General features: G+C 42.2%; 1 protein-coding gene across 1 annotated transcript in view; it reads left to right on the forward strand.

Annotated features, from left to right (window-relative positions):
* The first annotated feature begins 1,521 nt into the window (after window positions 1–1,521).
* Window positions 1,522–12,497, forward strand: part of LY75 (lymphocyte antigen 75) — a 48,715-nt gene continuing 37,739 nt past the window's right edge. The window contains exons 1-8 of the mRNA XM_061459437.1: window positions 1,522–1,795; window positions 3,563–3,937; window positions 5,058–5,231; window positions 5,509–5,673; window positions 6,254–6,364; window positions 8,130–8,270; window positions 9,995–10,183; window positions 10,772–10,929. Coding sequence (XP_061315421.1) covers window positions 1,696–1,795; window positions 3,563–3,937; window positions 5,058–5,231; window positions 5,509–5,673; window positions 6,254–6,364; window positions 8,130–8,270; window positions 9,995–10,183; window positions 10,772–10,929 — 1,413 coding nt within the window. The 5' untranslated portion in view covers window positions 1,522–1,695. The remainder of the gene's footprint in view (window positions 1,796–3,562; window positions 3,938–5,057; window positions 5,232–5,508; window positions 5,674–6,253; window positions 6,365–8,129; window positions 8,271–9,994; window positions 10,184–10,771; window positions 10,930–12,497) is intronic.

A 12,497-nucleotide genomic window follows, 5' to 3' on the forward strand; every position in this document is an offset into this window, starting at 1 on the left:
TATTTCTGATTTTTCAGATAGTCCCTGCCTCGGCAGCCAGGTGTTGGTCTGTGGTTTCCAGCTGGAAGGAACATTTGCTCACTTACAGATGCCTGGTTTTGTTCATCTCTTTCTGCCCAATTCCCAGCTTGGCACACCCTCAACTCCTGCAGTCTTTGGATGTCCAGATGGGTGTATTTGAAACACATAAAACAGACTTCATGTTGCTCTTCCCATATTTTTGAAAATCTAGTATTTCTTTTTCTGAATAACTGCTCTTTCAAGTCTAATCTGAATAGATTTTCCTAGCCAACTATCTTTTTCTTTTTCTTGTGACTCTGCAAGTGCTTTCTTGCACAGGTGGGGTTCAAGCTGTACAGCCTTTAACAGGTCAGCACTGAATCCCCCAACACGCAGCTATAAACAGCTTATTTTATTTTACACAGTTTTTGTCAGTTTCCCTTATTTCGCTTTTCAGGCCAACTGGTTCTCTGTGTCTTTGTGCTTTTATTTTTGGTTTCTGTATCTTCCTGTAGACAGCATCATAATTTTTTCAGCAACAGTAATTTCAACTGCTCCCAGTCTCAACCCCCCTCCCGCCCCCTTTCCCTGGCAGAAAAGGATCAGGCAATTGCAATTTTAGCTGCTAGCTACCATAAAACTCGAAAAAAGCATGGCAAGGCCACCTGGCCTGCTTCTGTTCCCTCGACAGCCTTGCAAAGGTCCAGTTAGCAAATTTTCAGAGGCAGGTCAGCAATGGGGAGGGAGGGATGTGAAGGGAGGAAGGGAGGGAGGAAGGGAAGAGCAGTGGTGCCTGGCCGTGGGGTCCCTGATGCTCCCCATGGTGGTGAGGGCCACTGCCCCGTGCTGTCAGCCACTCCCTGACTCAAGGGCTGCTGCGGCATGGAGGGACCCTACAGTAACACCAGATCCCTCAGTTGAACCCAGGCAGGGCAGCAGCCCCTGTCCCTACCCCACAGCCCCTGGCCGGGCTCCCAGTGCCGTCACGGCCATCACACTGAGCATGGCCAGCACATGGCCTCACAGCCTGACAGGGATGAGTATCACAGGGTAACCCTTAGAAACTGTGTTATTTGAGCAATTTTTAAGCATTTTACTTCAGTGTATGCTGTCATTAATTCTAGTTTATATTCTCTTCACCTTTTGCTTTTTCTTCACTTTTAGCACTTTCACCTTCCCTTTATTTCCCAACTTCTAAAAACTTTAGCTTTAACTTTAATTACCGAGTGATAATTAGGCCCGGTTTGCTATTTTTAGTTTCTTTTTCCTCCCTTTTTTCACCATTTATTTCCTCCTTCCTTTTTCTCTTCATTCCCTCCCTCCTATTTTAACCCCTGTCCTCATTCTGCCTTCAGTTTTCTTCATCTTTACTCTTCTCCACTCGCGACTCCCCTTCCCTTTCCCGCGTCTCCCCCACCCCCAGCTGCTACCCGCTCCGGCCAGGGTGGCCGAGCCCTGCCGCTCCCTTCCCCGGTGCCCCGATCCCTCACACCCGGCCACCGCCCCGGCCCGGCCCCGCCCCACACCTCGCCTCAAACCCGGGGCCGCTCCTCTCCTGGAAACAAGTGACGCTGCCGGCGTGGGCCAATCCGGGCCGGCTACTTGCTGTCCCGGCCAGCCGGCGGCGGGCGCGACGCTCCGGCAGCTTGAGCCCGGCAGCGCGGCCGCTTCGCGCAGCCTGCGCGCTGTGCGAGGATGGCGCGGGCGGCGGGGCTTTGCCTGCCCTCCTGTGGCGTCGTCTGCCTCCTCCTCGCCTGGCTCCTCGCTTGCTGCGCCGCCCGTCGGGACCCCTCAGGTAAGGCGGGCGCCTACCCTGCGAGGGGGAAAGCGCTGCGCGGGTGCGCTTCGGCGCAAGGGGTGCGGAAGGCCCATTGCCATCCCGGCGAGCGCTTGTGAGAGAAAGGAGGCGCTGTGACGGGCCTTCCGCCCCGACGGTTCCCGGCTCCTCCGTGCCTTGCGCTGGGAGACAAAGTCTGGCTGCGTGGAAGCAATGTGCGAAACTTACGAGGAGGAGCAAGAGAGGAAGGAAAGAAAACCCCCACAGCTTCTTCCTGGGGCGTCGCGAAAGCAGCCGCTGCCCCGCCGCCTCCGGGTGCCACGTTCCCGGGTCCCGCGGTGTCGAGGCAGCGCCGAGCGGTGCGGAGCGGTGGGAGGGAGGCGGGCCTTCGGCATGTTACTTCGGGAGGAGAAATAACCCGAGCTGAGGCAGGGCCCCTGCAGGACGTCAAGTGTCGTTTTCGTTCCCCGCTGTATGCGCGGAGAGAGAGGAAGGAAGCTTACTCTTTTAGAAAACAGGTGGAAAAGTTTCACCTTGAGCAAGTTCTTGCCAGCCAAAGGTCGGTGATAGCTGCTGGGAGTGAGGTTGAGAGCTTTGCTAAATAGTTGCACGTCCCATGTTTTTATGTCTTTTGACAGTAATAGGTTAGTGAAAGTTTTGTACTGTGGGGCCGTATTTATTGTGGCATTAAAATAGATTCAGGGCTGCTTTTTCTTGGTTAGCTAAACCTACTGCCACGTGTCCAAGGTGTTCTTACACTGGTAGGGGCATCAGCTTGTATCAGTAAAGTGATCCATATATTTTAAAAATTGTATACTGTGCTTTATAAAATTTTATTGCTTTCTCTTTTTAATGACAATCTGCATCACAACTGAAAATAAAACCAGGGTTCCTCAATCATTTTAAAAATCTCTGTGTGGCATCTTTGGTGAGGTGTTCATTTTAAAACTCCCAAAAGCAACGCCAGTTATTTTAGTAATACTGCAGCTGCACCCACAAACTGGATCACATATGAGCCTGTCATGCTGTGTATTGTATATAATACACAGTTAAAAAAAAACAGTGCTTACTAAGTGAAAATCATTATTATAGTGTGTAACAGCCGGTAACATGCAGATAGGTATGAAGACAAGATTCTTTACCCAGTAAACTTGCAGATTTATCAGGGGTTGATCACTGAATCATAGAATCAGAATAGTTAGGGTTGGAAAGGACCTTAAGATCATCTAGGTCCAATCCCCCTGCCATGGGCAGGTTCGCCTCACACTAGACCATGTCACCAAAGACTCTGTCCAACCTGGGCTTGAACACCGCCAGTGATGGAGCATTCAAAACTTCCTTGGGCAGCCCACCCTTACAGTAAAGAACTTCTTCCTTATATCCAGTCTAAACTTCCCCTGTTTAAGTTTTAACCCGTTACCCCTTGTCCTATCACTACAGTCTCTAATGAAGAGTCCCTCCTCAGCATCCTTATAGGCCCCCTTCAGATACTGGAAGGCTGCTATGAGGTATCTAATCAGTAAGTGTTAAAGGAGGAATTCTCATTGATAGGATTGGACTTAGAAAATAGCCTCATTTTATCTCCCCTCTTTTTATAATGACTTTGAAAGAGTAAAGAATACTCACAGAAGAGTAGGAAAATGTGGCTTATACAAAAGAGATAGTGTAATGTACAAACAGCTGTACTTTTCTGGTAGCATGTCTCAATGTGATTACACTTTTAAAAATTAACTTCTGTGAAAGTGATACTGAATGATATGTGGATATTTGTTTGGTTTTATGCAGGCAGTGCTGCTTTTACCATTCGCCATGACACACTGAACAAGTGCATACATGTTAAAAACTCACGGATAGTGATAGATGACTGCAAGGAGACAAGTGAAGCTTTATGGAAATGGGTATCCCAGAATCGCCTCTTTCATCTGGGGTCCAAGCAGTGCCTGGGACTTGATATATTCACTACATCACTGTCTCGCCTGAAAATGGTTGATTGTAACTCAGAACTAATGCTGTGGTGGCGATGTGCAGACGCTTCCATCCTTGGTGCATCTCAGTACAAAGTGACTGTTAAGAGTACCTATGTAACTGCAAGCATAAATGCAACAGACCAGTGGCGAAGCAACAATTCCTCTGATGTTATATGTCAGTATCCTTACCATGGTAAGTTTGCACAGGGGTTTGGAGGACTTTTCCTTTTGCTTTTCCTTTACCTTTTCCTTTTTTCTTCTTCCTTTTTCCTTTTCTTCTTTGTCTTCTTTTTCTTTTTTGTTTCTTTTCCTCTTTCTCTTTCTCTTTTTTCCTTCTTTTTCTATTTCTTTTTTCTTTCCTTTTCCTTTTTTCTTTTTTTGTTTAGAGCTTTTTACTGTATGTCTATGGCAGTAGATTCTTAAAATTCATCCTATGAAAAGACCAATCAGAAAAGCAATAGAAAGTTTTGGTGTAGAGAGATACTGATATTCAAGTACGAAACTTGAACTGTTTTTAATGAAAAATAAATATGCACAACTGAAGAAGTTGTGTTATCAAGTGGCTTTCTTTCAGTTTAAATCCCCCTCCCATATTTTAGTGAGAGCTTATTTATGAAATATCAACCACCTTTGATCAGAACTGATGCTGCCCTCTTCACAGCAGTGTGAATTTCACTGTTAGTGGTATTTGAGGTCATTTTCTTTGCTGGTAGGCTGTACAATCAAATTCAGTGCATGCTGCAAGCTTGCATCCTTTTGGACTGTCAGGAACTATCCATTTGCTTTGTTCTGGTAGTCTGTTCACTTGCCATGGAAGCCAGTCTTATCTGAAATCTCATGCTTGCTGGAAGAAGTGGTGAAAACTTGCTTTACTTTAAGAGCAGAATTTTCTTTGTATGTGAATTGTTCAAAGAGGTCCCTCTGAAGAGCCTAGCAGACTCCAGTTTGAAACATTTGTGTTTGAAATGTGAACGTGTCGATTCTTAGAGCCTTGCTCTGTAGTGCTTGGTGCAAACCACCTGGCTTTCAACAGACCAATGTATTTATCCCTAACTTACCAGGAAAGGGGAAACAAGTTTCTGCTGTGTTATCCCCACTCAGAAGAAAAAGTACAGAAAAATATTTTCCTCTCATTTCTTTCTGTTCTGGCATTGCTGTATGTTACCTGTAACAAGGTACAGTGTTTTAAGACCATGAGTGTGATTTGCATGCTTTTAACTTAACTATGTCTGGACATGCATTAATACTGATTTGCTGTCCTTTCCTCCCCTAGACAACTACTTCTTTAATTTTATTTTATTTTTTTCCTGCAGAGGTTTATACCAAAGATGGGAACTCCTATGGAAAACCCTGTCAGTTCCCCTTTCTGTATAATAAAATGTGGCATCATGACTGCATTCAAGATGAAACACATATGGGTGGAAAATGGTGTGCCACATCTGAAGATTATACTCGTGATGGAAAATGGGGAATCTGCTTACAACCAGGCATGTTGGGTTTCTAAACAAACAACCTAAAAGTGTTCTGTGACTTCATGTATGTATGGCTTCACCTTGGTGTAGCAAGCTGCTGTTAAGCTGGGTAAAAGCAGGTCCCTTTTCTGTTGCAGCATTGACAGGACAGTCACTGCATGCTTACTCTGTAATATATCTGATTAGCAATATAAAAATTGATAGACCTTCAGTATTACATTTTTTCTTTTGCAGCTTTCATGATGTGTCAGTATAGTTGTAGTTACAAGTACTTTCTACTTCCTTTAAACAGAAGATGGTTGTCATGATATCTGGAAACATGATCCAGGGTCTGAAAGTTGCTACCAGTTTAATACACAGTCTGCTCTTTCTTGGAAGGAAGCTTATATTTCATGTCAAAGGCAAGGGGGAGATTTGCTTAGCATCCAAGATGGATCTGAATTAAGTTACATACAAGGTAGGTGTAATTATTCACGTACTAATATCAGGAAATCTTGACAAGTTAACATAAAGTGTAGACAGCATTTTAGTTTCTCTCTTAAAATTCAGGGTTAAAACTTGATTGTACTTAAAATGCATTGGTGCTTTCATTTGTCTGGCAACAATAAGCTGCTAATCTCACTTTAGAGGCTTCTAAAAAAATTGTCTGCGTGATTTCATTAGTCATTAGCTGTTGTTTATATTTATAATGAGGAACATCCCCAGAATCTCAGATATGGTCCAGAATGGCAGTTCATGTTTTAGCAGTGTGTTACCTACTTGTTGCTATGAAATGATCTTCACTGATGTCCAATCTTGGAGGAACTGTCAGTGTGCCTTTGGGAATATAAAACCAAAGGACAAACATCTGAATGCATTGGAACTTGTGTGGGTGAATTTCTCTTCAGTTCAAGAAAGTTTGTATGCCTGATTATAGTAGCAATCTTTCTTTCCTCAAATGCATATCCTTTCAGATCATATTTTTAATTTAAAGGAGACCAATTAAAGAGAACATTTTATGCTAACTGTTTTCTTAAAAAAAACCCAAAACTCTCCAGCTAAGGATGACATTGCTGAGATCTTTTGGATTGGCTTAAATCAACTGGATGTTTCTGGAGGTTGGCAATGGTCAGATCACAAACCTTTGAATTTTCTCAACTGGCATCCAGGTAATGATTCCGGTGGTATTAACAGTATCCACAACATTAACATTAATAATTTGTTTTGTTGTCCCCCCCACCTTTTTTCTTTTTTTTTCTTTCTAACACCCCTCTCTACTGGGCTTCTTCAGAGCAATCATTGTTATCATATTTCTGTTAGAAGTTGTGAAGCATCTTTTCTCCTTAGAGAATGAATCTTTCTGTACTTATTCTGTATTTATGGATGGTTAGGTTAATAAATCAGTAAAAACCAAAAACTTAAAATAGTATCTTTGAGGTTTATTTTACTGAGGTATCTACAGCTTCCTTAGCTTCTAAATTTCTCCTCCCACTGACAGAATGGCAAAATTGAATTGACTTCCCACAAATATTACAATTACTGGCATCTGTGTGAGGACTGACATTACTTAGAAGACTGACTTGTGTTTTAAAACTTCAAGGTTGCTTAAATTTGTATTGAGGTGAAAATGAAAGAAGGTTAAAAAAACCTTTTTTTAATTTCTCCCAAGTTCCTAGTAGAATTGGTGAGACTCTTGTTTGTCTCGAATTTTCAGTGTGTATTTGTAATATTCTCACAAATACAACCTGGATAAGTATAAATGAGAATCCTGGAGGAATAATAATCAGGAATACTGAAGCTAATATTGTTCCATCTTTCAAGCTGAATTTGACCTTTCTAAACTGAAATCCTATTTTTCTATGAGATCAGTTTCTAGAATAGTGCTGCAACGTTAATTCTGTGAAAAAATAAGAAGTGGTTTCTCTTCCTTCTTTGAAAGCTTTACTAGGAAATTTCTATGAGATTTTTCAAAGGTAGTCTGGGTTTTGAAAAGGTTAAGGACTTTTCTGGACTTGTACTGCTGGCTGCATCTTCTTCTGAAACTGTGATGACACTTTAGGACTGTAATGCAGAGCTGGAGACTGAGTTACAATGGTATACAATGGTATAATTTAATCTTCAGTCATGGCAGACACACTAATGTCTACCCTCCTTGTGAAAAATACTTACTGGTATCTAACAGGAATTTTGCTAGCTGCAATTTGTACCTATTACTTGGTGTTCTTTCACTGTACACCTCTGAAAGGAGGCTGGCCCTGACTCTGTTGTACTCTCCCATGAACAACTAAGATTCACTCTAGCCTTTTGTATGACACTGAGCAAACCCGGTGCAGGGGAAAGTGGGGTACTCTGCATAGGACACAGCTCAGGTTTGCACTGGGGCTCAAAAGGAAGAGAAATCAAAAAAGTTCCATTGCAGTGGGACTCAAAGAGAAGCTGAGGACTGTAAAAAAGGGTTCTTCTCCCTGATATTTTTAATTTGTGGCTTTTTCTCAAGTTAAGGTAGGAGTTGGGTTTAGCACTGAGAGAGAGTGCAGAGCTGTGTTTGTAATGGGGTGGGAAAGGGGTTGCCAAAGGAAACTGAGGGCAGCACAAAGGGTTCTCCCCTGAGATATTTCTAGTCTGGGAAAGTGCTCAGCCAAGGGTTTGTTTTATTGTAAATAGAACATTCCTCCTGGTTCTATGATTAAACACTAGAAAAGAAGTCCAGATTCCTTGATTGTGAAACTCTCTTACAAAAAACTTTCTATGGGACCTACGGTAGGACAGGTGCCTCCATTCAAAGCAAGTTATGTTCTTCAAATACAAGGGCCTGTACTATGCAAAATATGTTGTTATTGTATCGAAAAGTAGTAGAAAAAAAAAGCAGCAGTCACTACTACCTTACTGTTTGATAACTTGTACTCTTCTCTTTTTATTTGTTCCTGTCCATAGATATGCAGAGTTTGTCCCCGCTGGATGGGACTAGTTGTGTGGTGATGAATGCTGCCTCAGGTCAGTGGCAAAGTTACCACTGTGGGACTCCACTTCCGTATATTTGCAAGAAGTCACTCAATGAAGTTCCAAGCCTCCCAGGTAGGACAACTTGCATTTTTGTTTTTGTATGTTAATATGAGTGTAATGTTCACTTATGGAGTTTTTTTTTTTTAATATTTGTTTTCCTAGTTTATGCCTTTTGTTTGTTTGTTTTTTGTTTTTCCATCCCCAAGACTTCTGAGGCATCTCTGCCGAAACACTTTCACAAGAGATTTGGATTTTTACCAGAGCAGAAGCAAACTGTACCTTCAGTGTCAAGATGATGCATCACGAACAGATTTCACTTTCTGCACCTTTTTCATTCACACATAAAGCATTTCCCAGGAGCGTGCTGCCCTTTTCATCACATTCTCCTGCATGGCTTGTGCCTTCTTTTGCATGCGGCTGAAAGTCTAAAACTGGCAGTAGCACCTAGAATCTTCATCTCATTCTTGGTGTGTGTTGACATAAAATGGGACCTACCTGAGGCTTGGATCAAAATCTGTTGAATTCAAATAGAAGTAGTTAAGTGATCTTTACTGTCCTTTGAACCAGGCCCAGAACTGAACTGGGAATCAGAGTGAAAGAGTTGGTGGCATGCCCAGTGTGTAATCTTTACTGTATCCGTAACAGCTTTTACAAGAATACTTATTCTCTCCTCCCTATACGCACACACAGAGTCTTTCAGTATTTACAGTGTAGCTGTGACATATAACTGCTTCCATGCTTTTGGACATTTGCCTACACCTGGATGTCCAGTCCTTCCCATATCCATGGCCTGTTCTTCCATGTACATTTTGGCCTTTCTGAGTTTCCAGGGCTCACGCTTGTGGGGCTCTCGTGAGAAAATTTTTACTGGAAGGTGATTGTCCTTGGATGAGGGGGAGGACTAGAGAATAAGAGGGATGAAGCTGTGTTGTGGAGGTGGAAAGTGTCATTGAGTGTCTCTGGCTAAGGCATGTTCTTTCCAGCTCCCTCAGGAGAAGACAGTAAGTAGTTTAAATTTAACTAAACTGGTTGAAGTTTTTAAATGATCCCTTGAAAACTAGTTGTCAATTAACCATCCTTATCTGTTCTCTATCTCCTCAGTGGCGTATGTTTAATTGTTACAAGTATTTATTCAGTGTTTTATTAATTAAAGAACAAAATTCTTGTGGTCAGAGTATTTTATAGTGTGTTTTAAACCAGAAAACCTGTTAATATATCCTTTTTTCAGCATGCATTAGAAACAGCTTGAATTCTTGAATATCTTAGCTTTCAGAAGAAAAAATATTTAAAACTAAGCATTTGTTTAATTGTGAACTATTCAAAATAGGTCTTACACATAGTACTGCATATAAATAATAATCCCCTATTAATGTGCAAACAAATAAACAGTACAAAACAGGATTTTTTTTTTTTGAAGCTGCTGTACTGCAGTGAAGTAACTTGATTTGCCTTTAACTGCTTTTGAAATCTTGCTTACAATTCTGAACATTTTGCTTGTACTAAGACCAGCTTAATGTAATGCATTCCAGCTTTTTACTTTTCACTCTCCTTCTGCCTACTGCATGGCCCCAAAATATTATGAATCCCCATAATGCTGCTCAGTCATTTCTATCTGCTTGACTAAACTGTGACCCTTTCTTAAAACATAAGCCCTGAAGAGGTGTGAACACGTTCTGTGTGCTGCATTCTGGCTGTTTTCAAGGTGCTTCCTGATTTCAAACATGAAGAAAATGCCAACCTGTTGCACTAGCCAATGTAAGACAAAAGCCTCTGGTTCTCTTTCTCCTCACTGTTAGAGTTTTGGAGACACTTGGATACTCGCTGTGATTCAGGCTGGCTTCCCCACAATGGTTTTTGCTACATGGTGATAAACAGCGAGGCATCTTGGAGTACAGCAGATGAATTGTGCAAGACGAATAAGAGTAATCTCATCAGCATACACTCATTAGCAGATGTTGAACTGGTTGTTACAAAGCTTCATAATGGTGAGTTGGAATACTTTTAAAGGTCAAGCAGCAAGTGCTGCACACCATAAATTACAGACCACTTTTCATGTTCTAACTGATGTTTGTCATAACCTCTAGCTTTTAAATGAAGATGCTGATGCTGGGCTTGTACCCAGGCCAATACTGAGTGGTATTGTTCAGGTCCAGGCCTTCTGTGTTTTGTTTGATCTATTTCAATTCATTTATTTATTTACAGGGCTAACCTACTTCTAGTTACTTAATACCTGGAATTTAATTTTCTCATGGTCGTATGTTTTCATCTGCACGCTTAAACTTTAAGTTGGTTGAGCTTTTTTTTCATTGTGTATTCATTATTTCTGTTGTTTTTTTTTAAATTCCTGTTTGCTACCTTCTCTGTGAAACTTACTCGTATTTATGAATGTAAGTTAAGAAACAAGAATATACATTGTACTTGTCTCAAATCCCTTTTCTCACTGCAAGGAAAAGATTGGCATTTATGGTGTGCAGTATAGTGATAAAACCATAATGTTGCTGATTTCACATTCCTTTCCAATTAATTTGAACATAATTTTAAAACCACAGTGTTGTCCTAATTCTAAATTACAGATGCTAAAGAAGAAATGTGGATGGGTCTCAGGAATGAAGACGTACCAACCTTGTTCAAGTGGTCAGATCATTCAGCTGTGGTTTTTACATACTGGGATCAGAATGAACCAAAAGTTCCTTTTAACAGCACTCCTAACTGTGTATCATATTCAGGCGAGGTAGGAATACAGTGTTGATTTTTTTTTTGTTTTTTTCCATCATAGTAGATTTAATATTGATGTGTGTGAAAGAGGGGAGTAAAGCAGATAACTAATTTCATTTTTGGAATAATCTTTAAAATACAGATGATACTATTTGATAAGGAGATTTCATAAAATAATCTGGGTTGGTGCACTTGGTAACTGTGTATTGCAACAAATGGAAGAAATTGCTCACAGGTCTGAGACTGTTGGCCACCCTGTTATCCTTGTCACTCTGCATTTTGTGTTTCCATATTCTTGCATGTCTGTGGTGGAGAGCTAGGAAGGAGGCAAGCCAAACTATCAAAAGGAAAACCTGGCTTCAGTCATATCCAGGACCAATTTGGGCCATCCTATCGGAGGATGAGTAGTGAATTACTTAAGTAAGAGAAGACTGGGCAAATACGATACAGAAGAAGCAAGGGGAGGATGGAGGAAAGAGGACAAAAAAGTTGAGTGGAAAGAGAAGCAGGCTGTATCCCATCTCCCAGATTGAGTAGAAAACTGAGGCAAGCATCTGCCTGCTGTCAGGCTGGCAGTGGAACTCACATGCCAAGTAACTCTGAGGTGCCTTCTCAGCACTTCCACAGTAAGCTGAGCACAGTTCTGTACCCATTCTCTTCCTGATCTGAGGGAGTTGGCACCACTGTGGCCTTCTCTTCCTTTTTCAGATATGGTCCAGAATCCTCCCATCTCTACATTTGTCAGCTTCCTCTCTTCCTTCCAAACATGAAATGTGATGCTCCAGGGCAGCCTTGGATGCAGCAATCACAAGATGGAAGAATTTGAGATCCTCAGGATAGTGAGAAGAGCGTGCAGCAAGCTCACTGTCCTGGACTTGAAAAGAGCAGACTTTGGCCTCTTCAGGAACCTGCTTAGTAAGGTTCCATGGGATATAACCCTAGAGGGCAGGGGGGCCCAAGACTCTTGTTTGATATTCAAGGTTCACTTGCTACAAGCTTAGGAGTGTTGCATCCCAACTAGAAGGAAGTGCAGCAGGAGGGCCAGGAGACCTCCTTGGATGGATAAGGAGCTGCTGAGGAAAATTTGAAGGAAATAAGAGGTTTATAAAAGGTGGAAGCAAGGGCAGGCGGCATGGGAAGAACACAGGGATGTTGTCTGGGAAGCTAGGGACCAGTTTAGAAAAACTAAGGCCCAGTTAGAATTAAACTTGTCTAGGGATGTTAAGGATAACAGGAAGGGATTCTACAGGTACGTAGCAAATAAACAACAGACTAGGGACAATGCAGGCCCCCTCAGGAAGCTCTCGGGAGAACTGGCTACCCTGGATTTGGAGAAGGCTGAGGTTTTGAATGACTTCTCTGCCTCGGTCTTCACTGGCAAAGGCTCTGAACACAACATCCAGGTCTTGGAAGGCAGGCAAAGGGACAGTGAGAATGAAGACCCTAAGCCCACTGTAGGAGAGGATCTGGTTTGAGACCATCTTAAAAATCTGAACGTGCACAAGTCCATGGGTCCTGATGAAATCCATCCGTGAGTCCTGAAGGAGCTGGTGAATGAAGTTGCTAAGCCACTGTCCATCATGT

The sequence above is a fragment of the Pezoporus flaviventris genome, unplaced genomic scaffold, assembly GCF_033815535.1.
Source record: "Pezoporus flaviventris isolate CSIRO_AGI_PZ_B2104156 unplaced genomic scaffold, CSIRO_AGI_Pfla_v1 ptg000029l, whole genome shotgun sequence".
Classification (NCBI taxonomy): domain Eukaryota; kingdom Metazoa; phylum Chordata; class Aves; order Psittaciformes; family Psittacidae; genus Pezoporus; species Pezoporus flaviventris.